The 27563-nt window shown below is 42.1% G+C and overlaps 1 protein-coding gene, 1 long non-coding RNA gene and 1 other non-coding gene across 4 annotated transcripts; 2 read left to right on the top strand and 1 right to left on the bottom strand.

The window, feature by feature from the left end:
• On the top strand, positions 1 to 27276 carry LOC108395493 (lipid droplet assembly factor 1). 2 transcript variants are annotated; one of them, XR_012122286.1, is made up of 5 exons: positions 1 to 350; positions 24549 to 24652; positions 25684 to 25756; positions 26298 to 26378; positions 27086 to 27276. It is a non-coding gene; the product is annotated as a lipid droplet assembly factor 1 (transcript). The 2 variants fall into 2 exon arrangements; XR_012122285.1 differs by lacking the exon at positions 24549 to 24652 and having other exon boundaries at positions 3 to 350.
• Positions 2623 to 21879, top strand: LDAF1 (lipid droplet assembly factor 1; the record flags this gene model as incomplete). The annotated part of the gene is given in 6 exon segments (XM_073214138.1): positions 2623 to 2730; positions 9855 to 9931; positions 9933 to 10015; positions 11476 to 11562; positions 11565 to 11613; positions 20995 to 21879. Coding segments are annotated over 6 exon segments (486 nt in total), but the record flags the coding sequence as incomplete, so codon positions are not given.
• Positions 22642 to 27079, bottom strand: LOC140844085 (uncharacterized). The gene is made up of 4 exons (XR_012122287.1): positions 26333 to 27079; positions 24526 to 24608; positions 24175 to 24262; positions 22642 to 22779 (listed from the first exon to the last, which is right to left on the bottom strand). It is a non-coding gene; the product is annotated as an uncharacterized lncRNA (long non-coding RNA).
• Positions 27277 to 27563: the final 287 nt, after the last annotated feature.

Consider the following 27563-nt stretch of genomic DNA (forward strand, 5'->3'; position numbering starts at 1 on the left):
GCGGAGGGGGTGCGGGGCAGGGCAGGGCGGAGGGAGGCCGGCGGCAGGCGGATCCCGCGGCTGCGGGGGCGGAGGAAGGCGGCGCGCGGGACGTGATGTGTGAGGGGGTCTGAGGTCCCCGCCCCGCCCCGCCGCGCCTTCTTCCTCCTCTGCCGACCCCTCGCTGTGCTCGGCCTGCGGACGTGAGGCTGCGCAGCCTTCCCCGCCAGGCGAGAGCTCGAAGCGTGGGCGCAGGGATACCTAGTGCCCCGGCAGGCTGTACCCTTGGCCGCTGGGCGAACGGAGGAGAGTGGGGACGGGGCTTGGGAGGGCCTTGGTACGCCTCGCCTTCGGCCCTCGATCACAGTTTGGTAAGAAGAGGGTCATCCTTCTGAGCCCCTGGGACGAGCTGAGAGGGCGCGCTCACGCACACACGCACCTACCACAAGATTTGGTAGAGGATTCTCAGCCCCATCCCACTCCGAGACCCTTGCCTCTTCTTAGGAAGCCTAGCTGGGGAGTCCCCAAACCGCGTCCCCGGGGTTAGTAAACGTGTGTGTCCTCCTTATTTCCTCACTGAAGAGAGGGACTCTCTAAGTCCCAAAGGCGATTCTTCTCCCTCCCCCTATTAGTGATAGGTGTTCGACTCCCCCTGAGGTCCCGTTTCTCAGTCTCAGTGCTTTCTCGGGCGCGTAGCCCCGCTCCACCTGCTTCACACCCCTTTCCGCCTCCCCTCGGACCTCGGGAAACTGGGCGCTCGCTCCCCGTCGCGTCTGCCCTTGGCGGCCTGGGTAGGCCTGAGGCGCCCCACAGTTACTGTCCCCCAGCCGGAGATGCCGCCCCTCTCCCTCCCCGCTGGAGCGTTCAGGGAAGCCTCTGACCCCCGAAAGTGGAGGTGGGGGAATGTGTGGAGAGCCGACGGTGTTTGGGGAACCGTGGAGGGGAGCGCCGGTTGGCCGATGATCTCGGCTCAGCCCGGAAGGCGCTGAGAAGGGGAATTTGTGGGCTGTGCTGGGTTAAGGGGTCGCCGTCTCCTCTCCTGGAGACTATTCAGTGCTTGGGGAGACCCTTTCGTGGATTTGGTGACCAAGGGGCCTGGGGATTAGTGACCAAGTGGATGCGTTTAATGGCTGTGGCCAGCGGCATTCTACCCACGCTCCCCCACATCGGCTTCTCAAACCAGTTACGGGTGCGCCTTGGGTTTCCCAGGCCCCCGGAGCCCTGTAAGGAGAACTGGGTTTATTTCTGCCTGCCTGTTGTAGAGATGAGATTAGGGGAGCTAAGCACTGGGAACATCCCCCAATTCAACATCAATGCCAGCAGCAGCTTTAAAGACAGAATAAGGGGTAGAGGGGTTAGTCCTTCCTGGTCGAAAGGGTCCCTGTTTCACAAAAGGGATTGTAGCAGAGGATCTCTAGCTGATTAAAATGTGCTTTAATTTGCATACTAGATCCTGTTGATATTATTTAATTATACTTATACCCCCTGTAACTCACAATTACCATGATAAATAAATGGAAGGATCTCTCCGTTGATTTTGGTAAATTATGTGAGGTTTAAATGTGAGGATCTCAGTTAATTTTGGCCACTGTGACAGACTCTTTTAGGTGTTTGTACTGTCAGTCAGGAGGTCAGTTGTCCTAGAGAAATGGGAAAGATATCTCGGTGTCCAGCTATACAGTTCTGGGAAATATGAAATAAGGATATACTTGTTTATGTGAAAATCAAACAAGGTTTAAAAAATAGATATCTAATTTAAAATGTTGCTTTTATTAAAAATAAATAATATATGAGATTGGGACAGTCCTAGAAATTCCAGTCTGCTAAATTAGAGTATAGTTGTGACAAGGTCTCCATATGAGGCCCTTCTCTTGTTAAGGAGAAGAGATTTACACATGAGTAAATAGAAAATTATTTATGGCACAGTGTGATTGGGAACCAACCTGTTTAGTGTGGGTAGTAAATAAAGAAACCGGCCAGTGCCCCTGTTTGAGAAAGACTTTCTGGTTAAAAAAAGAAAAGGGCAATGGGACTTGAACTACTGTATTCAGCTTCCTTTCTTAGATACTCTTTTCAGTATTTTGTCAGGCTAAAAAACTCTCAGAGATAATACCATAACATTTTCTTACATGTCTTAGATCCTTTACTATGGAATATTTTATAACTTTTTTCTCTTATGGCCATATTTTCATGTCACTAAATAGCCACATGATCATTTTAATGACTGTACAATATTGTATGAATTTATCATTATTTAACCAATTTCTTATTAATGGACAGATAGCTTCTTTCTAGTGTTTTGCTATTTTTATATATTATAACAGGGTGCACTGCACATCCTTTTGGTACATTTTGATATACCTGTTTGGTTATTTCCTTCAGGTTCCTAGAAAATAAGTTGTATCAAGGTGTATACAGTTTGAAACTTTGATAGAGATATCACCAAACTACCCTCCATCTGCACTCACCATCAGTGTGTGAGGTGGTAGAAGTTCTTGGTGAACTAGTTGGCTGAAGATTTTTAATGCTTTAAGATAATTTTTTTTTTCTCCAGTAACAGCAAGAGAGGGTGACATGAGAGATTTGCCTGCCCACTGCACTGGAGAGCTTATTGGTAGAAGAATTAATCCCTAAAAAGACTGAAGCGAGTTTGAAGATGGCGAAACAGGAGAGGAGCCCTTAAATACCTCAAAGGACTTGCAGGAGCTTCAGAGGAAGCTGTCTTTGCTAATAGAGTCCCTCCAGAGTAAGGTCAGTTTCAAATCAGGATGTATATTGGAAAATCCCAAAATAACTCTAGCTTAAACACACCAGAGAAAGGTATTTATCTCTCAAGTAGAAAAAGTTTAGAGGCAGTACAGGAATTTTCCTAGCTCTCCACCCAGTCTTCTCTAAATTGTGACCGTCGAACTCATTGTCCAGGATGGCTGTTAGAGCATCAGCCATTGTGTGTCCACATTCCAGGCAATAGGGTAGGGTAGGGGGTGGGAATGAGGAGAATTGCAAGCCACCTCCAACCTGAGGAAACTTCATGGACGTCACACATACAACACTTCAGATTACATCTCACAGGCCAAAATTTAATTATATGACCACCCCTTGCAGCAAATAAAATTCTTAAGCTGGATATAGAGAGCCAACTCTTAGTTTGTGCCACAGATACCATCTTTTTCTGTTTTGTAGTTAGTTTTGACCTGTTACCGTGAAGGTGAGGGGCTAAAGCTGTCTTGATTTGAGTCTAGTGTACCACTAGAAACCAGTGTCCAGTGACATATGAAGTGAGCCACATATGTAATTTAAAATTTCCTAGTAGCCACATTTAAAAAGTAAAAAGCAGGTGAAATTAATTTTAATAATATAGCTCATTTAACCTAATTTATCTAAAATACCATTTCAGCACATAATCATTATAAATTATTAATGAAAAAAGTTACTGAGATGACGGTGCCTGCCGTTGAAGTCGAACAATCTGAAGGGGAGGCGTGGAGCTGAATATATGTACAACTCACTCTGAGAGGACGCCCCACGTTGGGCATGAGATGTAACGTGCCGCTCATCTTCTTTGGGTGAGAGAACAAAAAACACAGACAACACAGACAGACAGACAATGGCTGCATCCCTGAAGAGGCGCAGCACCTTTATTTTTATACTGCCTTTCTTGGACCTCAGCCAAGTGCTATACTCCTCTTTCCCATCTCAGGGGGGGCAGGCCAGAGCACCTTGTTGATTTTCTTAGAAGCTGCCTGGTAAGCAGGGGCAGTGTTTTTACATGTCCTCAAGGTCTCCCTATTTTCAGAGTGAGGCGTCTTGGCTCGTCTTCGAGAACAAGATATGTTTTGTGGGCAGATAACTTCCAAGGACTCCACCAGTTGTTCTCAAGCTGGTGCTGTGTTCAGACATGGGGGAAGGTGCTTTCCCATTCTGCCTACAAACATGTGAGAAGACAAAAGCCGTCCCCAACACTGAGATGTTTTACGTTCTTTTTTGTACCAAGTCTTTGAAATCCAGTGTGTATTTTACATTTTCAGCACTCTTCAATTCAAACTAGCCACTTTTCAGGTATTCAGTAGCCAATTCAATAGCAATGGGAGTCGAGAGAGTATATTCTGCTTTCTTGTTTATTTATCTTTATTGCTTTATTTTATATGCCTTGCAGCATTTTGTCAGGGAAAAAATAACAGCTCTCAGAGATAATATTATTAATATTTTGTTGTATGTCCTTCTGGACTTTTTCTATCTAATATATTCATAAAATACTCATGTATATGTGACAGAATGAACTGTATTACCTATTTTTTGTGTTGGATGGCACAGTTCCACTATGGTCTATTGGAGGAGACACCATTTTGCAGTGGAGAGCAATGTACTCTGTAGAGATCTTTTCTGGATTCATTCCAAAATGCCTCTGGCCCTCTGTAGATTTAAGCTATTTTTAAATTGAGCAAGCAGATTTCTAGTCAGCAGGATGAGACTCTTGTTACTAAAAGTTAGCTCAGTAAGAAAGGTCCTCATGCTCATCCACATATACTGTTGATTTTCATTATATGTGTTTGTTATGTTATAAAAAAGTTACCTCAAATGATAAATTAGCAATACTGCTTCTAGGCAAAATACAGGATTAGGTTCTACCAAACTCTTGTTGCAATATTTTAATTAACTGAGTAATACGTAACCTACTTTATATGTACTTCTATTTAAAGACACCTTATTTAATGTATATTGTTGGTTAACAGTGAACTCATGGCCAGCAGCACTGTAACTCATGCCTGAATGAAGCTTACCCAATACATGTATTTTGTCTGTAAGGCACATCACAGCCTTCTTACACTAAGGAGCACTAGATATCACTTTTGCATTAAGGTGCCATTTAAATGGCAAAATCACCAACAAAAAACATTAAAATGTGGGAAAAAAAGGCAGAGCTAAATAGGCCTTGAGAAGGACAGTTGTTTAAAGAGTTGAAACAGGACAGCAACCTGTCACCTCATTCAACTTCAGCTCAGAATGTGCTACATTTATGTCCACAGAAGCACCACAAATACTGATTTGGGGTTACATACTGATTTTAGCAAGTAGGTGAATTTGCAAATATGGAATTCACAAATAATAAGGATTGACTGTATATTAGTTAATATTGATTGAGCAGTTTCTATATTCCAAGCACCATACAAGGCACTTGGCATGTCTTATTTAATATTCACATATGTCTTCTGAAGTAGGTGCTTCAGCTTCTCCACTTCTTTATCTTCAGTCCTCAGCGATGGTCATTGGAATAGATATGGGATAGATAACTTCCAGGCCAGCTGACTCCCAGGATGATGGGACAGATTACCAGTTGACTAAGCCCTCATGTCCTTTAGGTAGTCCTGAGGTAGTTTCTTTAAGACTTTTTATTGTATTAATTGAGTTAATTAATGTTAATTGTATTAATTCAATAGAGTAATATTGGAGGGAAAAGGAAAGCAGATCACCTGTAAACCCATCACTAAGTAATCCAGTAGTGGTGGTGGTGATGATGATAATGATTATTATACCCCTTCAATCTGTCCTTTTTACATATAATGGTTGTAATTGTGGCAGATACAATTCCGTATTTTTATTTTTGCTTGATTTTTTTTCCATATTGAAATGTAGGTGTTCAGAACAATTGCTTTTACTAATAGAACCTCCCATCAGATTGACATAACAAATTTACATAGCCATCCCCTCATTTCTGGGATGTTTATGATTTCTTCCCCCAAGTAATTTTTAACCTTTCCTCAGAGTTAATAAACCTTTTGAATTCAAGATAGGAATAAGTGGCTTCCAGCTGGTGTGTTTGTGAAGCAACTCTATCATCCCTCCAGGAACTCTCTGGAATACATCATTAAGTCTGAATTATCTTACTTCTGGGCAGAAAAATAGCTTAAGCAAGCAAGGAAACAAATGGTGAGACTTGCCGAGCCTTTTGGGAAATGTTAGGCTATCTTAGAAGCCATGGGCAATAAATGAAGCAGGGCCTAGCCTTAGGAGGGGTTTGAACCAGGGTCTGGCAGGTCACAATGGTTAGAGGTAACTCTCAGCACCGTGTCTTGGACCATGTTGCTTCTCGCTGTAGCTTTTCCCCGTGTATCTGCTTCATTCTCCTCTGCAGCTGGCTCTCTTGGCTCTTCCATTCACACAGGTCGACATGACTGCCAGGCTGGCACCCTCAGCTCCCCACGTCTCCCTCAGCTCCCATCTGACATCCTCTAAGGGACCTGGTCTGAGAGTGCCCAATTCCTAGGAGCAAGAATCTGCTTGATAAAGTCACCTGTGCCAGGGAGGTGGTGGCTGAGCTGGGGCTTTTCATTTCATTGATACAAACACAGCTTCAGGGGCCTACCTCTGCTGTGGGAGGAGGCAGTGTTCAGAAATGAGGAAAGAGAGATATGGAGCCTGGGCTGGACAGATGCTCTCTGATAGCATCTCCTTAAGTGGTTTACCTGTGACAAAATAGTTTTGCTCCCATGCCGTTCCTTTACTTCCATAAAGGATGTTTTTGATTGACCTCCTTGGCATCTGTGTGCCAACCCTGAATCACAATGTACCTACTGGCACCCAGGCACCATAATTTGGGAGAAACTGTCACATAGCACCTTGGACTTGTCATTACCAGTGGTTTTAAATAATCCTGAGACCTCCACCTCTGGTAGTAAGGGACCATGGGTGCTGATTACCTTTTACATTCTAACACCAGGGAATTGGCTTGTCTCCTGAATAGTCCCAGATAGAGCCTCGTGTCCTTGAATGATGGCCATGTTGTTCCTACTTTGGAACCTCCCATATTCGTGTGCATTTTAAAATAAATCGCCTTTATCTGACCTTGGGCAGTTTGCTTAGGCCCATAGAATCTCCATCTCCTCTAAAATAAGTGGTTCCAAGCTCACAGATTTGTTGTGAGGATGATCTCATGCTGTTTGAGAAGGTGTTAGCATAGAGCCTGACATATAGTAGTGCCTATGTGTACAGTCTGGCATTCCCAGGCTCTTCAGCACAGCACCATGCCAATAGAATATAGGTTGGATAACCTGAGCACACTTCCAGGATGGGGATGGAAAAGCGCAACACATGTTACACATTAGTAATAAACTCTCCAACTTTCCATCCTCCCATTGTGTCCTCCTCTGTTGCTATATTCTAATCCCTTGGATTTAAGTAATGTTAAATTGCTTCTCATTACCTACCTGTTAGCATTGTAGGGAGAAATAAGTGAGGAAATACATTGAAAGCCCTTAAAACAGTACTTGGCACCTGACTGTTGATGAATGTTCTCTGTTTTCAGGTGTACCTGAATCATGTCTTCCCTTCTGTGACAGACTGCTCTGAGCAGACCACACTTCCTGGGAGAAGACAATTGCCGGGCTAACTGTCTACATCTTAAAATGGTTTCTCTGCATAGCTGGATGACTTTCTATTTTGGTTATAGAGCCCAGACTCAGAAGAGGCTAAGAAAAAAGTAGATTCCTTTGGGACTACACGTAGAACAGTCCTGCTTTTCTCCTCTTGGATTCCGTGCCATACTGACCCCAAGTCCTGTTGATTTGTCTTTTGTCATTCCATTTTGATACCACACCTCCTGTTCCCCTTACCTCTTTGCCATTAGCCTAGATTTGGATATCAGGATCTCAGTATCTCTTGCCTAATTTTCTGTAATCTTTGTAATTGCTTCTTGCACTGAACTGCCAGTTCATCTTTCTTACCTTATTCCTTCAGTTATGTCATAGTCCTGCCCAAATACCAGCAGTTTGTTTCCTGTTTTTTTCTAGATAAAGTTTAATGAGCACTTTCCAGTGAAAATTATTATGCACCCCAAGTATATCATTTTAAATGGTCTTATAGTCTTATGAAAGAGCATAAAGCAAAGCATGTGAAATTAATATTAATAATATATTTTATATAACCCAGTATATCTCAAACAATATAATTTCAATATGTAACCAATGTAAAAAATCAGTGATGAGTTATTTTGCATTCTTTTTTAAATACATTTAGTGTATATTTCAATTCAGATGCTTAATTTCCATTGGAAATACTTGATTGCCCATCAGATTTCATAAAATTTACAGTTAAAATTTATTTGAAACATACTCAACTTACTTGAAATGTAATTTAAAATTTTCCAAAGACTGAATCAAATATCAGTTTTTAAATTTAAATAAAAAATCCAGTTCATCTATCACACTAGTGACATTTCAAATGCTCAGTGGCCACATGAGGATACTGTGCTGCAGTCTGGGTGAATCTCGTAAGCCTGGCGTTCTGGTGTTCCAGCCTCATGTACTCCTCCTCACTGTGGTTACTAGGTCTCTTGATTATAAGGGTCAGTGAGAACAGTTCAGTCTGTCAGATGACACCTGGGGGTTTCCTAAGGACATGTAGACTAGAGCCAGAAAGTAATCAGGACACAGCTCAAGAGACCAGCCCCACTTCTGAGGCCCATCTACTTCTCTCACCTTCACTAGCCCTCACAGGAGAAACTCTGGGGGTTCTGATGCTAGAGGACCCTAGCTGGGCATTCCCAGCTCAGGTGATTCCTGTTATCCTTGCCTCTGGCTAGAGAACATTTTGTCAAACTGGAGTGGCTGGAGGCAATGTAGCCAGTGGGCATTTTGCCATTTTGTGGCCTGGCAGGAAGTGAAATTTGTCATGCCTCAAGATTTACCAGGAGGCAATGCTGAAGTCCTCAGACCCATAGCTTTTTGGAATAGCCTTTTCTAGTTAAGCAGAATGAGCCCTGTGCTTTGGTCACTGACAACTCAACCTATAAAACCCTCCTACCTTCCCACTTGCCCCCAAATGCCCACCATTTGAATCACAGTGAACAGCTATTCCTAGGAGGCACATGTGTTTGGGTAGTGTCCTGTAAACAGTAGCTTGAATTAGGTCTGCATTCCAGCTACTGGCCTATGAGACACAGGAAGGACCAGTTTTGATGGGGAAATTTTTGGAATGATGGAACATTTCAAGAGAACAGAAACTTGCATGCCAGTACCCAGAGAAAGACAGCATGGGGCCTAAGAAGGGAGAGGAGACCCATCCTTGTGGAAATGCCCAAGGTCTTCTCTGTATTAAAACAGCCTTCCCCCATTAAGCCAGATCTAAAAACCCTTTTGCCTGATGAAGGAAGATAACCTACTAGTTAATGCAGCATATGTATGCAGTAGTAGTCACGATGTGGCCTGGCTATAGTGTCCAGACTGATAACAGAAAAGCACTTTTCCTAATGAGGTGGTAGCTGTTGAAAGCATTTGACATTTGGAATGAAAAAATTTAGTTCTGAGTGTCTACATTTTGTCACTTGGAAACTGTGTGACTCTGGAAAAGTCATTTAGTCCCATTGTTTCTCAAACTTTAATGTGTGCACAGATCACCTGAGGATCTCATTAAAAAGTGGAATCTGATACTGTAGGTCTGGGGCAGGGACTGAGAGGCTGCATTTCTAACAAGCTCCTAGGTAATGCCAAGTAGCCAGGATTTAACCTCTCCATGCCTTATAGTGACCTCAGCTATGAAACCTCAGCTGTGAAGTGGGAGGCAAATTGTATGTACATTGCATCAGTGCACACATATGCTGAGGGTGTCTTCTGAGAGGGTGTATGTTAAGCAGTGGAACCATGACTGGGTCTTTCCTCCTTTCACAACGTTTGAGGTTGGGTAGGGCCCTAAAACTTGCCATCTGTCCACAGTTGCCTTAGTTGTCACTGGGGTGACTCATGCCTTGGGAGGACTATTACTGTTGACTTCTCACTTATGAGCCTTCAACTTTACTGGTTGTACTTCCTGCAGCTCGAGCAGGTCCATCGACCTGGGTTTGACATGGCATTCAGTCCTGGCTCTTTCCCTTTTGCCCATAGGTGGTGGCCTTTATGAAGTCTCCAGTGGGTCAGTTCCTGGACAGGCATTCTTTTCTGGCCCTCATCTTGCTGGAGTTTATCAGCCATCCCTGTTGGATTCTTCCTGCTCCTTGTGGTTCTTAACTCCATGGCTGCTTTTGTGGGAGTTATATTACTAGAAGGTATCCTGCTCAGTTATTCACTACTTTGGACAGTGACTCAGGATGACAGTGTTTATTGGGCATACGCCACTCTTGTCAAAGGTTCTTGTCAAAATCATATTCACCAAGGCACCTTATCAGAATAGTTAAAACATAAACTCTGGAGCCCACACTGGAATCCCATCTCAGCCAGCATAATTTTGGAGAAGTTATTTACCCTCTGAGCCTCAAATTCCTCATGTGTGGAATGGGGATATAATAATACTGTCTAGTTTGGAAACTAGTTCCAAGGAGTATTAGGATGTGTGGCACAGAGTAGCTTCTCCATGAATGCTAACTGTCGTTAAACAGCAAGGACATTCACTCCACAGCTAGCATATTTAGCATCTGTTGCATGAGGGGTGCCCTGCTAGTACTGATGTTCTCTACTTTTCCTCCTGAAGTGCCACCACCAACTGTCTATTTCTCTGTGTTGCTAAGTTCAGATTACTCAGAAAGCAAATCTGATTGGCTCAGTTTGCCTTTTCAAATCAGATCTCAAAGCCCAAGACACTGGTCAAAGAGATGGTTGCCATTGGGTGAGGTGATCACCTTTGGACCCATCCTATGGCTTCCCAGGGATAGGAGCACCCAGAGTTGTTTTCATGCCCAAGGGACTGTGAAAAGGCAGTTACACTTGAGGCAGAAGGTTAGCATGGTAGGCAGATGAGCCAAATATAGCCTGGCAGAGTGGTTACTCAGTAAATAGTGATGGATAGATGGGCAAATGACTTCATGAAAACTATAACAAAACTAAATTTAGAAAGAAAGAAGCCCCTGCATTTTAGTGGTATTGTGCATAGCTTTACAGAAGAACAGGACTTTAAGATGTATTAAAACTTTGTTTCCTTTGGGCAAGGAAGGTCTTTCCAGATAGAAGGCACAGCATGTGCAAAGCCTTCAGAGCGGTGGTTCTTGAACTTGAGTATACATGAGTCTTACTTGCCTTTTGAAAATGCTGATTTCCAGGCCTCCTCTGGAGATTCTTATTTGGTAGATCTGGAGTGGGGTCCAGAAATCTGAATTTTTAACATGCCTTCTTAATGCATCTGATTCTTATACAGTGTTGTTGGCCACGCTTTGAAAATCACTGATCTAGGAATTTGACATCTTTATGACAAGGCATTGCATCTGCTTCCTTCCTATCCAGGGCCCATTCCTGACACTGTCACTGTGGCTATGGGGGTAGAGTACTAGACTATTTGACTACTCCCACAGCAAGGGGAAGGATGTTTGCCATATAACCCTTGCCTTGCAGTGGTACCCACATTGGTAGGTAGATAACCTCCTTTTTTAAGAGATGCCAGAAACTTGGATTTTTATGGGAATTCTCTTCAGTGGAAAAATCTGAGGCAGTCGTCATTGTCAACACAGTGGCCCAGGGTGTGGTAGCTTTCAACCTGTTTTAGATGAATGCTCCTCCTAACCTTGCTCTCCCCTAGGACTAGTCATCGCTGTGGGCAGCCTCTCACTGCTCTGTGTCCTCTGTGGTCTGGGCTTCATGTTACTTGCTATGCTGGGAACAGTCATGTGTCCTACATCATGGTCTCCAGCCATGTCAACTACTGGTTTTCTTCCAGGTAAATGCATGTCAATGCACTAATTTGGAGGGATCTTCACAAATAATACCCTAATTCCAGTCAGTGTGTAGAAGGCAAACTGTAAGAGGCAGGTGTTCCTCACAGTTTGCATACATGTCAGATATCAAATGTGAATTTACACTGGAGTTTCAAACACAAAAATTGCTATTATTATCCACCACACATGATTACTCATTTTGCTGTCATGGCCACTCTATAAGGTAATTATTGATTCCTTTAAAAAAAATACCCATTAAATTTATAAATATTCAAATTAAGGTGTCCTCGGGGGTGGGGAACAACAAAAACAATGGGCCACCATTCTGCTCAGCGGGCCTGTAATTGGGGTGGTTGGCAGCCATGAATCTGGTGTTCCCACAGTCTGTCTTGATCCCTTCTCCTCTTCAGAATCTGAGTGTCTGTCCACACTGAGTGTGAATCTTGTGTTTGAATATATAGATTTTGTTCCTACATTATGGCTTCTAAATGCCTCATCTGGGGCCTCAGCTGAACGAATGGTGATCAGTTTAAATGCTGGAGAGAAAACCAGCTATGTCGAAATTATTGGAAGGTAGTGTTTTTCTACTAAAGGATTTTCAGAGGGGATTTTTTTGTAATGCTTTATTTATTTATTTATTTATTTTATTTATTTTTTTTATTAAGGCATCATTGATATACAATCTTAAGGTTTCACATGAGCAACATTGTGGTTACTACATTCCCCCTATTATCAAGTCTCCCCACACACCTGATTGCAGTCACTGTCCATCAGCGTAGTAAGATGCTATAGTGTCAATATTTCTCTTCTCTCTGCTATGCTGCCTTCCCTGTGCCCCCCTTATATTATGTGTGCTAATCATAATATTCCCTAATCCCCTTCTCCTTCTTTTCCTGCCCACCCTCCCCACTGCCTTTCCGCTATTCCATTCTTGAGTGCTGTGAGTCTGCTGCTGTTTTCTTTCCTACAGTTTTTGCTTTGTTGTTATACTCCACAAATGAGTGAAATCAGTTGGTACTTATCTTTCTCCACCTGGCTTATTTTACTGAGCATAATACCCTCTAGCTCCATCCATGTTGCTGCAAATGGTAGAATTTGTTTTCTTCTTATGGCTGAAAAATATTCCATTGTGTATATGTATCACAGCTTAATCCATTCATCTACTGATGGACACTTAGGTTGCTTCCATTTCTTGGCTATTGTAAATAGTGCTGCAATAAACATAGGGGTGCATATGTCTTTTTCAATATGGGATCTTGTTTTCTTTGGGTAAATTCCTAGGAGTGGAATTCCTGGGTCAAATGGTATTTCTATTTTTTAATTTTTTGAGGAACCTCCATATTGCTTTCCACGATGGTTGAATTAATTTACATTCCCACAAACAGTGTAGGAGGGTTCCCCTTTCTCTGCACCCTCACCAGCATTTGTTGTTGCTTGTCTTTTGGATGTTGGCCATCCTAACTGGTGTGAGGTGATATCTCATTGTGGTTTTAATTTGCATTTCTCTGATAGTTAGCGATGTGGAGCATCTTTTCATGTGCCTATTGGCCATCTGAATTTCTTCTTTAGAAAAGCATCTTTTTAGATCCTCTGCCCATTTTTTAATCAGGTTATTTGCTTTTTGGGTGTTGAGGCATATGAGCTCTTTATGTATTTTGGATGTTAACCCCTTATTGGATATGTTGTTTGCAAATATATTCTCCCATACTGTTGGATGCCTTTTTGTTCTGCTGATGGTGTCCTTTGCTGTACAGAAGCTTTTTAGTTTGATGTAGTCCAATTTGTTCGTTTTTGCTTTTGTTTCCCTTACCCAAGGAGATTTGTTCAGGAAAAAGTTTCTCATCTTAATATTCAAGAGACTTTTGCATATGTTTTCTTCTAGAGTTTTATGCTTTCATGACTTACATTCAGGTCTTTTATCCATTTCAAGTTTACTTTTGTGTGAGAACTTAGACAGTAATCCAGTTTCATTCTCTTACATGTAGCTGCCCAATTTTGCCAACACCAGCTGTTGAAGAGGCTTTCATTTCTCCATTATATATATCCATAGCTCCTTTATCTTATATTAATTGGCCATATATGTGTAGGTTTATATCTGAACTCTCTATTCTCTTCCATTGATCTATGGGTCTGTTCTTGTACCAGTACCAAATTTTCTTGATTACTGTGGCTTTGTAGTAGAGCTTGAAGTCAGGGAGCATAATCCCCCCCATTTTATTCTTCTTTCTAAGGATTGCTTTGGCTATTCGGGGTCTTTTGTGGTTCCATATGAACTTTAGAATAATTTGTTCCAGTTCTTTGAAGAATGCTGTCGATATTTTGATAAGGATTGCATTGAATCTATAGATTACTTTAAGCACGATGGCCATTTTCACAATACTAATTCTTCCTACCCATGAGCATGGGATGTCTTTCCATTTATTGGTGATTTCTTTAATTTCTCTCAAGAGTTTCTTGTAGTTTTCAGGGTATGGATCTTTCACCTTCTTGGTTAGGTTTATTCCTAGGTATTTTATTCTTTTAGATGCAATTGTAAATGGAACTGTTTTCCTGATTATTTCTCTTTCTGCTAGTTGATCGTTAGTATATAGGAATGTCACAGATTTCAGTGTATTAATTTTGTACCCTGCAACTTTGCTGAATTCAGTTATTAGTTCTAGTAGTTTTGGAGTGGATTCTTTGTGGTTGTTTTATGTACAATATCGTGTCATCTGCAGACAGTGACAGTTTAACTTGTTCCTTACTGATCTGGATTCCTTTTATGTCTTTGTGTTGTCTGAGTTCCGTGACTAGTACCTCCAGTACTATGTTGAATTAATGTGGGGACATTGGACATCCCTGTCTTATTCCTGATCTTAGAGGAAAAGCTTTCAACTTTTTGCTGTTAAGTATAATGTTGGCTCTGAGTTTGTCATATATGACCTTTATTATGTTGAGATACTTGCCCTCTATTCCCATTTTATTGAGAATTTTTATCATGAATGGATATTGAGTTTTGTCAAATGCTTTTTCAGCATCTATGGAGATGATCATGTGATTTTTGTCCTTCTTTTTGTTGATGTGGTGGATGATGTTGATAGATTTTCAAATATTGTACCATCCTTGCATCCCTGGGATGAATCCCACTTGATCATGATGGATGATCTTTTTGATGTATTTTTGAATTCAGTTTGCTAATATTTTGTTGAGCATTTTTGCATCTATGATCATCAGGGATATTGGTTTGTAATTTTCTTTTTTTATATAGTGTCTTTGCCTGGTTTTGGTATTAGAGTGACTGATGCTGGCCTCATAGAGTGAGTTTGGGAGTATTCCCTCCTCTTCTACTTTTTGGAAAACTTTAAGGAAGGTGAGTATTAGGTCTTCTCTAAATGTCTGAAAAATTTCAGCAGTGAAGCCATCCGGTCTGGGGGTTTTGTTCTTTGGTAGTTTTCTGATTACCAATTCAATTTCATTGCTGGTATTTGGTATGTTCAGATTTTTTGTTATTTCCTGGGTCAGTGTTGGAAAATTGTATTTTTTTAGAAAGTTGTTCATTTCTTCTAGATTATCCGATTTGTTGTTATATAATTTTTCATAGTATTCTCTAATAATTCCTTGTATTTCTGTAATGTGTGTAGTGAATTTTCCTTTCTCATTTCTGATTCTGCTTATGTGTGTAGCCTCTTTTTTTCTTGATAAGTCTAGCTAGGGGTGTATCTATTTTGATTATTTAATGAAATAATCAGCTCTTGGTTTCATTAAGTCTGTCTATTGTTTTATTCTTCTCAATTTTATTTATTTCTTCTCTGATCTTTATTATGTCCCTCCTTCCACTAACTTTGGAGTCATTTTTTCTTCCTTTTCTAGTTTCATTAATTGTGAATAGACTGTTCATTTGGGATTGTTCTTTCTTGAGATAGGCTTGTATTGCTATGTACTTTCCTCTTAGAACTGCCTTTGCTGTGTCCCACAGAAGTTGGGACATTGAACTGTTGTTTTCATTTATTGTCTCCATATATTGCTTGATCTCTGTTTTAATTTGGTCATTGATCCATTGATTATTTAGGAGCATGTTGTTAAGACTCCATGTGTTTGTGAACTTTTTTGTTTTCTTTGTACAATTTATTTCTAGTTCATACCTTTGCGATCTAAGAAGTTGGTTGGTACAGTTTCAATCTTTTTGAATTTACTAAGGCTCTTTTCGTGGCCTAGTATGTGATCTATTCTGGAAGATGTTCCATGTGCACTTGAGAAGAATGTATATCCTGTTGCTTTTGGGTGGAGTGTTCTGTAGATGCCTGTTAGGTCCATCTGTTCTAATGTGCTATTCAGTGCTTCTCTCTCCCTATTTATCTTTTGACTGGTTGATCTATCTTTTGGAGTGAGTGGTGTGTTGAAGTCTTCTAAAATGAATGAATTGTATTCTATTTCCCCCTTTAATTCTGTTAGTATTTGTTGCACATAACTGGGTGCTCCTATGTTGGGTGCATTAGTATTTATAATGGTTATATCCTCTTGTTGGACTGACCCTTTATCATTATATATCTTTCTTTGTCTCTTGTTACTTTTTTTGTTTTGAAGTCCAATTTATCTAAGTATTGTATCTCCTGAGTTTTTCTCCTTATTCCCCCCTTATTTTTTGCATGAAATATTTGATCCCATCCCTTCACTTTTAGTCTGTATGTCTTTAGGTTTGAAGTGAGTCTCTTTAGGCAGCATATAGATGGATCTTGCTTTTTTTATCCATTCTGTAACTCTATGTCTTTTGATTGGTACATTCAGTCCATTTACATATAGGGTGATTATCGATAGATATGTACTTATTGCCATTGCAGGCTTTGGATTTGTGTTTACCAAAGGTTCAAGGGCAGATTCATTACTATCTAACAGTCTAACTTAACCCCCTTATTATGCTATTATAAATACAATCTAAAGATTCTTTTTTTTCTCTCTCTCTTTCTCCCTTTTTCTTCCTCCTCCACTCTTTGTATGTTTGGTGTTGTATTCTGTACTCTTTGTGTATCCCTTGACTGACTTTGTGGGTAGCTGATTTAATTTTGCCTTTGGTTAGTAATTAATTGGTGTACTTCCTTCACTGTGGTTTTATTTTCTCTGGTAGCAGCTATTTAGACTTAGGAGTACTACCATCTAGAGCAGTCCCTTTAAAGTACACTGTAGAGATGGTCTGTGGGAGGAAAATTCACCCAACTTTTCCTTATCTGGAAATTGTTTAATCCCTCCTTCAAATGTAAATGATAATCTTGCTGGGTAAAGTATTCTTGGTTCTAGACTCTTCTGTTTCATTGCATTGAATATATCATGCTACTCCCTTCTGGCCTGTAAGGTTTCTGCTGAGAAGTCTGATGATAGCCTGATGAGTTTTCCTTTGTAGGTGATCTTTTTTCTCTCTCTGGTTGCTTTTAATGCTCTGTCCTTGTCCTTGATCTTTGCCATTTTAATTATTATGTCTTGGTGTTGTATTCCTTGGGTCCATTGTATTGGGAGATCTGTGCACTTCCTTGGCCTGAGAGACTATAATCTGAGGGAAGTTTTCAGTAATTATTTCTTCAAAGACATTTTCTATCCCTTTTTCTCTCTTCTTCTTCTTCTGGTACCCCTGTGATGCAAATATTGTTCCATTTGGATTGGTCAAAGAGTTGTCTTATTATTCTTTCATTCCTAGAGATCCTTTTTTCTCTGTGCCTCATCTCCTTTGTATTCCTGTTCTCTAATTTCTATTCCATTTACCATCTCCTCTACCTCTTCTAGTCTGCTTTTAAATCCCTCCACTGTATATTTCATTTTGGATACTGTATTTTTCTAAGTGTCTATCTTTCTCTTGAATTTGACCCTTAGATCTTGAATATTTTTCTGTAGCTCCATTAGCATGTTTATGATTTTTATTTTGAATTCTTTTTCAAGAATACTGGTGATTTCAGTTTCACTGAGCCCTCTTTCTGGTGTTTGAGGGAGTTTGGATTGAACAAAGTTCTTCTGCCTTTTCATAATCCTGGAGCAATGGCAGGGGTCACAGGCAAGTGGTGCCAGTGCCTACCAGAAGGAGAGAGCTCTTTCCTTCTTCCTAGCTGCATTGCCTGCCTCCACTATCAGGGTCAGTGGGCCATGTGTGCAGGGAGTAGTAGCCTCTGCATTATGCCCCTGTAGCTGTCGTAGGCGGGCTGCCCTCCTGCTGGCCTGGGGTGATGGTGGGGGTTGCAGGCAAGCCACGCTGGTATGTGCCAGGAGGACAGAGCTCTATCCTGCTTTCCAGCCATAGTGCCTGCCTACCCTGTCAGGGTCAGTGGACTGACCATGCAGGGAGCAGCCTCTGCATTAAGCCCCTATAGCTGCCATAAGCAGGGCTGCCCTCTGGCTGGCCTGGCATGATGGCGGAGGCAAGAGGTTTGTGCACAGGTGCCAGCAGGGAGGAAAAAGCAGCAGGGTGCTTATTGTGGAGGGAGGCCTTGGGGCTTCATTGCCAGCCAGAAGGAGGAAGTGCCTGAAGCTCCTTAAAGTTCTCAACCTGCTGGGCTCAGTGTGACAAGACAATTTTGTACACCTGTTCCTTCTCCTGAGCAGCAAGCTCTGTGTAATCCTTGCCCCTTTAGCAGCCCTCTTACATTGGGAAGTCTTTCAAAGCACGCACCTTTCTTTTGTCCTAGAGCAGCCGATTGTGGGAACCTGCTCTCCACTAGCCACTGGAATCTCAGTCTCTAATTTCTATTCCAATCTTTGCTTTCCAGTCCCTCGGTTCTCCAGAGCAGCATGGAATGTGGGTTTGTGCTCCCGGAGTAGATCTCCAGGGGTGGATATTTAATAGTCCTGGGCTTCTACTCCCTCCCTGCTCTGTTTCTCTTCCTTCCACTGGTGAGCAGGGGTTGGGGGAGGGCTTGGGTCCCTCTGGATCACAGCTTTGTTACTTTACCCTTTTTCATGAGATGTTCTCTTTTCCCAGATGTAGGCTGGCTGCTGCAATATTATTTCTGGTCGCTCTTTTAGGATTAGTTGTATTTGCTGTAGTTTCATATTATATGTGATTTTGAGAGGAGACTTCTGCTTCACTTCTCATGCTGCCATCTTGTTTCCTCTCTCCTTAAATGCTTGATTTTTGTCCTTTGTCCCTGTTGATTTCAGAATCTAAGTCCCAATTGGGATGTGACTCCATTGTGCTTCATTTAAACTCTTGCTGAATTGATGTTGGTGGCTGATACCCACCAACCCCTTGCTTTATGCTGGGGACTCTGTTGTGTACTTTTTTAGGCCTCAGCTCACATAATCTTCACAACTACCGGTGACAGGTTCTTGGTTATCTATAAGTTAGTGACTTATATTTTCCAATACAAAAAATAGAGGCACTGTTTTATTTCACAAATATTTTTAATGTCTGCCTAAATAGCTGTCAGCTGGGTTCTCATTTGTGCATTTATTCTGTTGTGATATGTAACTCTGGTTAAAGCATTTGAAGAAGACCTAGCCTCATAAATGTGTGCTTGGAAAAGGAAGGAAAGGCTTTTGCAGATGACTATGGATGTTCTTTGATACTACACCAAAACTCAGTAAGTTGTGGTTTCTTAAAGGTTAATTGAAATGTGAACTTTTTGTACTTTATTATATTAAAATCCACTGGTCTGTCTTGCACTTTTATTAGATCTTTTACCATGCATTATTTTGCAATTTCATGTACTTGTCATTTGGAGAACATTGGTTCACTGAGTCATGCAGATCTTCCAATTATACTGTGAAAAACTCCACTATTCCTTTGGGAGAGAAATGAGTGAAAAAGTATTACATAAGTATGTTATCTTTCTAGTTGTTACCTGAAAAACCTCACACTAGTGAATTCTTCAAAAGTCAAGAAACAGATAACTCTGTTGTTAAATGATGCAAAGCATAGGAGGGGAAAAAACAGAAACTATGCAAATGGGATTTTGACCCTAAAACAAAAGAGAACACAGCTAAAACACAGGAAAAAGGAATAAAAATATAAAATGTCCTTACTTATGAAAACTGACTAAACAGTCTTTTGACGAAGTATATTGACTTGCCTCCTATGTAGATAAACTAGCCTCTGAGAAGGCAAAACCATGCCACATTGTTAGGGGGGCAGTGAGATCACCCAGGGCCTGCAGTCTGAGGAAAGTGGGGAGCCAGGACATCCTTTGTTTGTGGAGCCACCACATCATTTATCTTAACATTATATTTAGTCCACAAAAGCAACCAGAGCATGCCTAGCCTCCTTGCATCTTTACTTAAAAAGAGGGAAGGTTTCCTCAATGTTTTTGATATCAGGTATTTGGGTGGCAAGTGATGAAAAACCTTAAATACTAGCTTAAATAAAAAGGGTATATTTTTATTGCAAAGCAAAAGGCTGGAGATAGCCCCAGCCTATATAGCCACTCCATGGTGTTATCAAAGTACCAGGCAACCTCTGCCTTTCTGCATTGCCATCTTTAGCCATTGGTTTGTTACCTCATGGCCACAAGAGAGCTGCTATGGCTCCAGTTACACCAGCTACACTGAAGTCAAGATGAAGGGAGAAGAAAATGAGTTCTCTCTCCGCAATTGAGTCTGCCCCTTTTTGTCCAGTAAGTAAAATCTTCCCAGGACCTCTTCCCATCCTTCCCCAATGAACTTCCTTGGCTAGAATTTTGTTAGATGGCCACTCTAAGCTGGAAGAGAGGCTGGAAGATGGAGCATTGAGCTTTCTATAGTCTAAACCTACAAGTAAAAGTTCCTTGGGAATATGTGTTAGTGAGCCAAGCTCTGGTGTGTCCCATGGTTTTCCACAGTTGGTTGCCTGTGCTATCAAGGCTATTTGAAAATCAAAGATAACCGACAGATCCAGTTAAGTTAATACCAATTGCATTACCCTCTCACTTCTCTCTCAAACCTATCATCACAGTGACTATAAAGGTAGACCTCTTTCTCTTCCTTTCTCCCCCCACTTCCCTTTTGTTGATGACCAAGAAATGGTTGATTAATTGGAGTCAGAAGATATGTGTGAATCCCAGCTCTGCCTTTTTTAGCTGTGTGGTCTTGAATAAGCTGCTTAACTTCTCTGTTCTGTTTTCTTTCACTGGTAAATTATTCCTTACTCCACCTTTCCCCCTGGATTGTTTTGATGACACACTCAACAACTGGGGAATATGTAATATCCAAATTAGGACAAGGAAAGGGGTACTAATCCCGAACCCTGACTCCATTATTGAATCCTCTTATGCCTTCAGTTTCCTCATCTGAAAAGGTGGTATAGCCCCAAAGTTGATGTGGCTGCAAGAAGCAGCTAAAAATAAACCAACAGAGAGTGTGGTGTATTGTCATATATTCTCTATGTATGCTTTCAGTGTTGTACTTTAAAGAGGCCTTAGAGCTAAACATTTCCTCTTGTTATTACCAAACAGACCATTGACCCAACAAAACAGCAGTGGAGACTGTCAGCCAGCTATGAAGTCCACAAACTTAGAGAGGTTCTACTACGAATGACTGGCCAAATGGAACCAGGGCTTTTACCCACGGACCTCTGGAATGCTACTGGGTCTACTTGGGTCATGACTCTGAAGGGGGCTGGGTGGTTGGGCACTCTTGGGCGTTGTTCTTTAGCTTCTTCACTTATTTGTAGGTCCTGCAGCCACTGGTCTGGGGATCTTTGCTCTTGTGTTGGTTGTCACTGGACCCACCCTCACACAGAGAGTCAGCAGAGAACTGTGGTGGTCAGCAGCTTCTGCTGCCTCTCACCCCTCTTCCCCAGTGATGCAGACTTGACCTTGGCAGCGTCCTGAGCCTCTAGAGCCCAGCAACTTGACCCTCCAGAGGCTCAGATTCTGTGTCCAAAAGCCCAATTTGGGGCAGCCATGGATTATTGTTTATTTTTCTTCTTTTAAAATGAAAGCTGTTTATTTCTTCACTCGTTCGCAATAAGACGTGGGGGGAAGGATCCAAAACAGAACAAACTCTTCTGCCTTATTAGCTGTTTATCAGAAAGACAAGCAACATTTGGCAATAATGGCCTCTCAAAGTTTGAAAACAGAGTCCAAGCTTAACTTTAAAGCCAAGAGCATTTTTGAAAAAGTCTAAAGATATAGTTTTCACTGTTGAGTACTGTTAACTGCTTTTCCTTTTAAATATTTGCACTTGATACTTTTGTATCGTGTTAAAAAACTTGTCTTAATGTTCCTTCAAAGTCCTATGAAAATGCTAAAAGACAACAAAAATGTAAACCTATGGGACTTCTGCTTCAGTGGTTTATTTGCTGTGGTATTTTATTAAATAAATATTTATTTAGATGAGCTTTTATTATTTATGTTTTAATCCCCACCCACACAGTCTTGGACATCAGAACTGCTTATTCCTTTTTGTTGATTTCATAGCAAATCTTGGGTAATATGGAGTTGTTAAGATCTGTATTGAAGACCACATGGTCATCGGTAGCATCTAGTTCCTTGCAGGCTGTGGGAAGGACTGAGACCCTCAGTCCCTCTCATACAACAGCTTGTACATGGCAGCTCTCTTCAAAGGTACCCAAGGGGAGAGTCTCTTAGCAAGATGGACCTTGTGCTCTTATTAGTATAATCATGTATGCATAATCACAGACATCCTGTCACTCTAGCCATATTCTGTGGGTTAGAACCAACCACACTCAAGAGGACGGGATCACACAAGGGCATGTACACCATAGGGTTAGTGTATTGAAGAAAGTAAAAGGGTGATAATGGGGAAGCCACCTTAGCCATGTTGATCAGGGATTTCTTCTCTCTGAACCAAAGAATGAGAGATTGCCACCACACCAAGAGCTGGGGAGGCAGGCATTTCCAGAAGAGGGCACAGTGATACGAAGGCCCAGAGACTGGAAGGAACTTAATGTGTTTAAGGAAAAGAAATTATCTCAGTATGGCTGGGCCAGGGTAAGTAGAGCAGAGACAGGTACCCATCATGCAGGGCTTCATAGGGTAAGAAATTTACACCAAAAAGCAAAGGGAAGACAATGAAGAATTTTACACTTTACATTAAGAAGAACATAATCACACTCAGATTTTTAAAACTCGCTCCATGGCCAATGGATTGGGAAGCCGAAGGTCTGGGAGGTCTGCAGAGGCCCAGGGCAGAGGGTGGTTGTGATACCCCATCAGGGTAGAGGTACTGGAGACCTTCCTCATTTGGAGAGCTAGCAGCTCTTGGTGACAGGTTGCCTGCAGGTAGGGAAGGAAGGCAGACACAAGGAGGCACCTAAGTTTTTAACTTGAGCCAGTGGGTAAATGATGACACTATTTTCTGAGATGGGGGTTGGGTAAATATTCAAAATATGCTTTGTTCATGGTAAATCATATGGGCTTTTTTGACATCAAGAGGATGTGTCAAGTAGACAGTTGGCATGGAGAGTAGGTCTGGGTTGGAAGTACAAGATTGGAGAGTATTTTCAGTGCTGGGAGATTTAACTAGCCTTCTTATGGAATGCTCTCCCTAGAGTAACCAAGAGATTGTTTTAAAGCTTATTTCTCATCACATAAACGTCTTGCTTCAAACTCTGCAGAATGCAAGGTGCTTTCCCACTGTACTTAGAATGCTCACTCCTTCCTCTCATGGATAAGGTCCATCACAAGCTGCCCCTGCTGGCTGCTCATTTTTCATATTCCATCAGCCTCTGGGTTTTAAAGGTAAAGCTAAGAGCTGAAATAACTCACCAATTCTGCCAAGAAATGTGGCATCTGAACCAAGGCTTTGCAGTTCAGGCCTGTGACCATTTCACTGCTTGAATCTTAAGGCCTTCACCAATCAAATGAAGTAAAATAGTATCCAGAACCCAGCACAGTACATGTCACAGAAAAGGCCCATAAGGAATAGTTGTCAAGGTGTGTAGTACACTAGCATTTAAAACTGAGTGAAACAGAAACATGGAATGGCCTGTTGTTAGACAAGCTTGGAGGTGCATTGTGATGCACTGGTTATTCAAAAGGTATCATTAGCCTTTTAGACACAGTTCAGTGTGTGGCTCACTTGGAAAGTTAATTAATCCCAAGAGCATGAAAACTGTGACCTTATAGTGAGAATGTTAACTTATCAGTATGTCTGGGTGTTTGTTTCTGTCTTATGTCAGGTACTGTGTTTTCGTAAGTGCTCTGCATGGCCAATACAAATTTCCAGTGAATCCTCAGTACCACCCATTTTAAAGATAAGGAAGCTGAAAGAGTAAGGGATTCAACTGCCTAAGGGCACTCAGAAAAAAGTCAGGAGGATGACTACAAAACCCACTCTCGCAACCACTGCGCTGTTTAATATTAACTCCCCACCTGCCTTTGAGGCCTCCTGGGATTTAGACCCATGTACTAACATACATGGTCTGTGACAGTACGTATAACTTCACTGCTGCATCCAGTAACTCTAGGGATTGCTGGTTTCATAAAATGGAATGCAGTTGGCTCCCCATAGAGTTGTGCCCATAGAAGTACTGTTCAGCCACCACCTCAGTGAGGCTTTTGTTGTCTCTTCCATGTAGAATGGGAGATTTAGTCCAGAAGTTGTGACACTCTGGGGAGGTGTGGGTTGTTACAAGTAGGTTGAAGATTACTCCAAGTACTTTCACTTACATTTTGCTGTGCTTTCTTAAGCAGGAAAGAAAAGGTTGAGGGGGAATTTGAGAGCAACCTGCATTCTCTTACATGTGCCACAGCACCCCTGAAACATGAACACACATACCCTGAATGATTAAACACTGGTGATTAGTAAGAGTTGTGACAATTATGGAAGTTCTTTCTTTGCCTTCCTAGGGGAAAGGAAAGTGGTAGGGATTGCAGCCAAGATGCCTCTTGGATATGTTGAGTGTTATCCCTTATGGGTGTGGTGGAGCATCCCCCTTCCAAACCTCCCATTCCCAAACATTTCCACCTTCCATGACCCAGCTCAAGGCTCATCCCTCAGTGAGGTCATGTCTCACTTACACACACTTTCTCTTCACCTACAGCACTTGCAGACCAGGCATGGTGAACAATTGACACCCTCTCTGTGTGTGGATTTCCTCAGTCTGTAATGAGAACATTGCCCAACATGAGTCACTGGGAGACTGAGGCAAGTGGTCTCCAAACTGTACACGTGCTACAAAACAGCAGAACAGTTACGCCCTTGCTTGACCAGATCGTCTCCTGTTTGCTCCCATCCCTTGTATTTGTCCTTCTTCCCACCTGTCTTGCACTCTCTCCCCTGCTCTGGGAATGGAAACAATGTCTGTATGTTTTATTTTGGGTAGCCCAGAACCTTATATATAGAAACTGCTGAACAGTATTTCCCATTCATTAGAAAGATGAAGAAGACTGAATATAGGGCAGCTCTCAGTCGGGGTGATTTTGCCCCACCTCACCCGGGACATTCAGCAGTATCTGGAGACATCTTTGGTTGTTATGATCGTGGTGTGTGTGTTTGGTGGGGAGTGCTGTTGGCATCTAGTGGTTCGAGGCTAGAGACGCTGTTCAACACCTGCAATGCACAGGACAGCCCACCACACAAGGAATTATCCAGCCCAAATGTTAATGTCAAGATTGAGAAACCCTGATCCAGAACTGTAATGAGAATTAAGAGCATTAGGCCAACCAACAGCAGAGCTAGACTAGGGTAAGGCTCTGCCTTGCCAATGGGTTTTGGCCCCAGGGAAATTCACTATGGATTCAGTGAGACCGAGGAATGACAATGGACGGTTCTTGGCGTGAAAGGGTTTATTACCCAGCTTGTTTTCCCAGTGATAGGTCGAACACTAGAATAATGTCTGCATCCAACAGTCTGCAGGTCTGTAACCCTCCTTCCTCTCTGCCTCTGCCCAGAGTACTGGGCACAGCCCTTCATATAGTTACTCAGTCAATAATGGCTAATTGCCTAGGGTGTGGAAGCAGTAGCCTAGCAGCAGGCCAGTTATATCACCAAGTAGTTTAGGTTCAGGTGGCCATAGGAACCTTCACTTTATCCACCGGCTGTGACTGACCAGGTCTGCACCAGAGCAGCCACTTACGCTAGTGACATCAGGAAGACACACACCATCACATCTGTGAAGTATTTCAGGTTCTCAAAGAGCTTTCACATGTGTTACCATTTTTGACCTTTCATAACAGTCCTGAGAGGCCATTCTGTTCTCATCTCCATGCCCTACTCAACAACTGGCAGAAGAGGAAACTGGGTAGACGGGTAAGTCATTGGCCTGGTTATTCTCAAAACTGAGTAGTGACAAGAACCCATCATCAGCCTGCCAGCTCAGGCACTGTTTGTTCATCTACACCCTGATTTTTTATTAAAGCAGAAGTGACAAGGAGGAGGCATGGGGAAGGGGGACTGCATGGCAATTGGGAATCAGAACCATCTAGGCTGGAAAGGAACTGGGACCCTCTGCTCTGACAGTAGATGTCGTTCAGCTTTCCAAAACTCTGGAGGAGCCTCAAGGCCCCATATACAGTCTCTAGTAATACGCCACCATTTAGGTGCTGGAGCTTCAAGCTCCATTTGAAAACCTTAGAGAAACAGCAGAGGGAAATGGGACAGAAACAGCAGAGGGAAATAGGACAGAACTATTTCCTCAAGAAAGTGTTTAATTTCTGAACCAGTAGAGGGCGCTCACATCCTGACAATCTGAAGCCGACTCAGCTAGGGCACATTACTGAGCTGCAAGAAGCATTAGACTTGAGTTTCTGAACAAGGGGGTTCTGTTAAAAGACACATTCTTGGTCTGTAGGTTTGGAACAGGACCTGAGTTTCTGCATTGCTTACCAGCTCCCTGGTGAAGCCTTCCATGGACCATGACTGGAGGAGCAAGGTAATGTATGCCCTTTTCAGTTCTCTCCTATAGATGGCACACCCGAGACCCAGAGAGGGGAAACTGCTTACCCACAGACACCCTGTAAGACTTCACTGCTGGGCTAGAACCCATGTCTCCTGCATCCAGTGCTTGCTTTATGACGTCTTCCCAGCCCCTCTGACTCAAGAACAAAATTAAGGGAGGAGGATGCATCTCTTAAGTATGGAAAAGTGACAAATCAAAAACTCTGTAGAGGCCGAGAGATGCCTAAAATAAGTTCACTGAGGCTTTACAGATGCAACCAGAAAAACGAATGAGTGCTGAGACAGGAAGTTTCTGCTTCACCAGCAGCAAGACCAGTTAACAGAAACAATTTGCCCACCGGGCTCAAGAAACAGGGCACATTTATAAGGAGTCTCTAGAAAAGAGAGTTATTTAAATTCACATTGGCTGCAGAGAAGAAAGGTGGGCTAACGCAACGCAGGGAAAGTCCAGGGATAGGTGGTTAGTCCACAGAGAAGGCTCGTGGATTGGTTGTTGATGATAGGTACTATTTTCATACGCAGGAGGGGTGTGGTGGTTCCGGGGACCTTCTAAGTGCTTGTTGAAAGGACTTCATTCAAGAGGGAGTGGTTTCTGGTTAGCTACTGGCCTGTAGCTACTGACTAATTACCTTTCCTTGTCTTTCTCCCTCATTCTCTGACCCTTATGTTACATAATTTTAGGACATCTCATAATGTTTCCTTATCAGAAGAGACTGTACTGTCTGCTTTGAATCAAGCTTCGTCATACTACATTTTTGGTCAAATCACTTCCCTCACAGAAGTACCAGTGAGAATTCAAAGATTAGTGGAACAAGACTGGTCTTCTTAGGCCTTGAGGGAGCCCAAGCAAATAAATTTGATTTTGTTTTGTCTTTAAGTGTATTTTTTAAACTGAAGTATAGTTGATATACAGTATTATATTGGTTTCAAGTATACAATACAGTGATTCAACAGTTACACACATTACTAAATCCCTACCCCAACTAGTGCAGTTCCTATCAACATAGAAAGATGTTACAGAACCATTGACAATATTCTCCATGCTGTACTTCCATTTATTAGCAAAAGGTATTCTTATTTTTGGTTCATACAAATTTGGTTGTGTTATATATAACTTGGTGTGTTCTTATAGATGCAAAAGTTTGTTCTAACCATAGAT

Source organism: Manis javanica, chromosome 10, assembly GCF_040802235.1.
Source record: "Manis javanica isolate MJ-LG chromosome 10, MJ_LKY, whole genome shotgun sequence".
Classification (NCBI taxonomy): Eukaryota; Metazoa; Chordata; class Mammalia; order Pholidota; family Manidae; genus Manis; species Manis javanica.